The sequence below is a fragment of the Eimeria tenella genome, genomic scaffold (genome assembly GCF_000499545.2).
Source record: "Eimeria tenella Houghton genomic scaffold, Eth_scaff4293, whole genome shotgun sequence".
Lineage (NCBI taxonomy): Eukaryota > Apicomplexa > Conoidasida > Eucoccidiorida > Eimeriidae > Eimeria > Eimeria tenella.
Window position 1 is genome coordinate 1 of NW_013545211.1, and position 3,897 is coordinate 3,897.

The following is a 3,897-nucleotide window of genomic DNA, read 5'->3' on the forward strand; positions in this document are numbered from 1 at the left end:
CGCGTGACAGGCGGAAATACTAGCCACTATACTAACTCGGACTGACTGCTGCTGCTCCGCTGCTGCAGCAGCGCTGCATGCAGCACGTGGCTTTCTGCGGTGTACGTACACCCCACACCCCACACTGCTGCGGTGTACAGACTCCCCACGCTGCTGCGGTGTACAGACACCGCAGCGGAGTCGAGTGTCCGAGTGTCTGGACACCTCAGCTCGCTGGGGTGCCTGTAAACCGTAGCTACTTGCAGTGTCTGTACACCTCAGCTGCCTGCAGTGTCTGTACACCTCAACTTGTGGGGTGTCTGTACACCTCAGCTGCCTGCAGTGTCTATACACCTCAACTTGTGGGGTGTCTGTTCAGCTCAGGTAGCTGTGATGTCTGTACACCGCAACAGCTGCTGCGGTGTCTATCCACCTCATCAGCTGCTGCAGCTGGGGTGTCTGTACACCTCATCAGCTGCTGCAGCTGGGGTGTGTGTCCACCTCAGCTGCTGCAGCTGGGGTGTCTGTCCACCTCCTCAGCTGCTGCAGCTGGGGTGTCTATACACCTCCTCAGCTGCTGCACCTGAGGTGCCTGTACACCTCAAGAGCTGCTGCAGCTGGGGTGTCTACACACCTCAACATCTGCTGCGGCTGCTGCTGCTGCAGCTGGGGTGTCTGTACACCTCAGTGCCTCCAGATCCCAAGCATCCAAGCATGCGGTCTTTGGCCCCGGAGGCTGCTGCAGCTGCGGTGTCTACACACCTGCTCAGCTGCTGCTGCTGCGGTGTCTACACACCTCAACACCTGCTGCTGCTGCTGCTGCTGCTGCTGCTGCAGCACCTCTGCTCTTCAGTGCCTCCAGATTCTTAGCATGCGGTCTTTGCCCCCCGAAGCTGCAGCGCCTCCGTTGGGGGCCCAGTCGATGGCGTAGACTTCGTCGGCGTGGCCGGGGAGGTCTTCTTTGAGTCGCTGCTGCTCCGCGTCCCACACCTTCAAAGTGCTGTCCCCGCTTCCTGCAAACCCTAAACCCTAAACCCCAAACCCTAAACCCTTGCCGCCCGCAGCCTCTTCGCGGGGCAGTCTACACCCCGCGCGGCCGAGAGGGCGCCACGACACCGATGCAGCAGCAGCAGCAGCAGCAGCAGCAGCAGCAACGGACCTGACAGCAGCAAACGGCTGTCTGCTGCCCAGGCCAGTTGGTAGACAGGCCCCACGTGGCCCCTCAAAGTGGCCATGTACTGGCCAGTGGTCCCGTTCCACAGCCTGCAACAAACCCTAAACCCTAAACCCTAAACCCTAAACCCTAGGTCCTTGGCCTGTCTAGTGGGAAAACGCAAATAAACAAATGGACTGACATGAAACCAAATAATGCAAGTAGGGGCAAACGAATCAACTAGTAAATGAAGACAAATTAAATAAATAAAATAAATAAATAAATAAATGAATGAATAAAATAATAAACCAATTTAATAAAATATAAACTAGAAACAAAATAAAGAATTAATCAAACTCGCCTGATGGACTTGTCGAAAGAGCCAGAGGCGATCATAAGGCCGTTGGGGGAGAAGCACACCTGCGCAGACATCTCAAACCCTAAACCCTAAGCCCTAAACCCTAAACCCTAGACCCTAAACCCTAAACCCTAAACTGCAATCCCAGAAACTCAAGCCCTACGCTCTGCCCTCGACGTCTCGATCTCATGCAGGACAAGCCGAATCCGTTCGCCACCACACTTCCCATAAACCCTAAACCCTAAACCCTAAACCCTAAACCCTAAACCCCAAACCCTAAACCCTACGCAGTTGATGAGCTTCTGATGCCCCGTCATCCGTCCCACTTCCTCAAAAGTTCCGTTGGGCTTTAGCCTGCGGAGGATAAGAGTCGAGTCATCTGAGCCGGACAGAAGGGCCTCCTGGTCGCACTGCGCAAACCACAAATTAGGGTTTAGGGTTTAGGGTTCAGATTCTCCAGCTTGCGGGCGGGCGGCAAAGACAGAAGACACAGGCACTGCCAGATGCAGCAGCAAAATAAAAGGCAAACACAGAGAAGGATAATCAGCAGCAATAACAGCAGCAGCAGCAGCAGCAGAAGCAACAGCAGCGGCAGCAACAGCAAACCTCTTGAATGAAGGTATTAAAGTGCTTTTCCGCAGCTTCCTTCATTTCTGAGACATAAAACCCGCAACACGATCTAGGGTTTAGGGTTTAGGGTTTAGCAAGCAGGAGGCCAAACAGACCCCGCCTGCTGAGCCCAAGGGCCCTACCAGCTGGTCAGCTGGCTAGCCAGCTAGCTAGCTAAATAGCTAGCCAGCTAGCTATCTAGCTAGCGAGCTAGCTAGCTAAAGAGACTAGCTAGCTAGCGATCTAGCTAGCTAGCTAGCTAGCCAGCTGAGTGCTCTGGGGGCCCCTACTGCGTGCCCGCGAATTCGCTGCTCAAGCTAGACCCTAAGCCCTAAGCCCTAAAACCTAAACCCTAAACCCTAAACCCTAAAAGGGGGCCTACCCGCAAAGGAAGTAAAAGCCTGCTGCTGCACCCGATTGTCGAAGGGGCCCCGGCGCAGCACCGCGTCGGAGTTGAGGGCCAGAGTGTTCACCCAGTGTGCATGCCCTGCAGCAGCAGCAGCAGCAGCAGCAGCACAGTAGCAGCAACAGCAGGAATGCTAGCGACACGGACAGTAGCTGCTGCAACAGCAGCGCCAGATGCAGCAGCTTGTAAAGCAGCAGCAGAAACCGGGACACAACAGCAGCAACAGCAGCAGTAGCGGGGACACAATAGCAGCAACAGCAGCAGCAACTTGAGCAGTAGCAGCAACGGCAACAGCAGCAGCAAGAACAGCAGCAGCCACAGATGCAGCAGCAGCAAAACATACAGCAGCATCCGAGGCAGTAGCAGCAACAGCACCAACGCAGCAGCCAACAGCCTCACGCCCGCCAGAAGGTCAGCAGCAGCAGCAAGAGCAGCAGCAGCAAGAGCAGCAGCAGCAGCAGCAAGAGCAGCAGCAGCAGCACCTTTAAGGTCCTTGACAAGGGCTCCCGTCAGAGGGTTTAAAACCTTCACTGTTGTGTCTCTTGAGGCGCTGAATAAATAGCCTGAACGAAAGGGTTTACAATTAGGGTTTGCAGCTAGGGTTTGCAGCTAGGGTTTAGGGTTTAGGGTTTCCAGTAGGGTTTGCAGTCACGGTCTCCACACACTGCTGGTTTGGCAACTGCGCCGAGGGTTTGGTTCATAATTTGAACCTGCGCCCAGATTAGGGTTTAGAGTTAGGGTTTAGGGTTTAGGGTTTGGGCGCAGCGCTAGGATTGGGGCACATCAAACGGGCCATATGCAGCTACTGCTTCTCTACTCTATTACAGGGGCTTCGGGTATAGGGTTTAGGGTTTACGGCTCTTCACTCTATTACAGTGGTTTAGGGTTTAGGGTTTAGGGTTTAGGGTTTAGGGTTTAGGGTCACCTTGGGGGCCTCCAGACCACTTTACTTGAGTAACAGGCTGAGCATGAAAACTCAAAACCCTCAGCGCTTGCTGCTGCCCCGTTCGCCAGATCCGGACAGTGCCGTCCTGCAGCCCCAAACCCTAAACCCTAAACCCTAAGCCCTAAACCCTAAACCCTCGAATACAAACCCCACCCTTCGCTGAAAACCTGAGTTGGGAGCTCAAACCCTTGAGCCAGAAGACTCTGGATTTCTACTGAAATGCACAGATGCAGCAGCAGCAGCAGCGAGAGCAGCAACAGCAACAGCAAGAGCACCAGCAGCAGCAGCAGCAGCAGCAGCAAGAGCATCCCACCTTGCTGCCGCTCGCCAAAAGGAGGCTCGGCAGTGCAAACCCGAGGCGTTTTCTCCAGGCAGCAGAAATGCGTTGGATCGAGCCCTTTGCTGCTGCTGCTGCTGCTGCTGCTGCTGCTGGCTGCGCGCCCGCC

The 3,897-nt window shown here is 55.0% G+C and overlaps 1 protein-coding gene across 1 annotated transcript; it reads right to left on the reverse strand.

The window, feature by feature from the left end:
- Positions 1-828: 828 nt before the first annotated feature.
- ETH_00039350 (Whole genome shotgun assembly, allelic scaffold old set, scaffold old scaffoldA_2039, related) lies at positions 829-2,586 on the reverse strand (the record flags this gene model as incomplete). Its single annotated transcript, XM_013379995.1, has 6 exons — positions 829-992; positions 1,139-1,242; positions 1,503-1,552; positions 1,778-1,900; positions 2,097-2,143; positions 2,482-2,586. Coding segments are annotated over 6 exons (593 nt in total), but the record flags the coding sequence as incomplete, so codon positions are not given.
- Between the last annotated feature and the right edge of the window lie 1,311 nt (positions 2,587-3,897).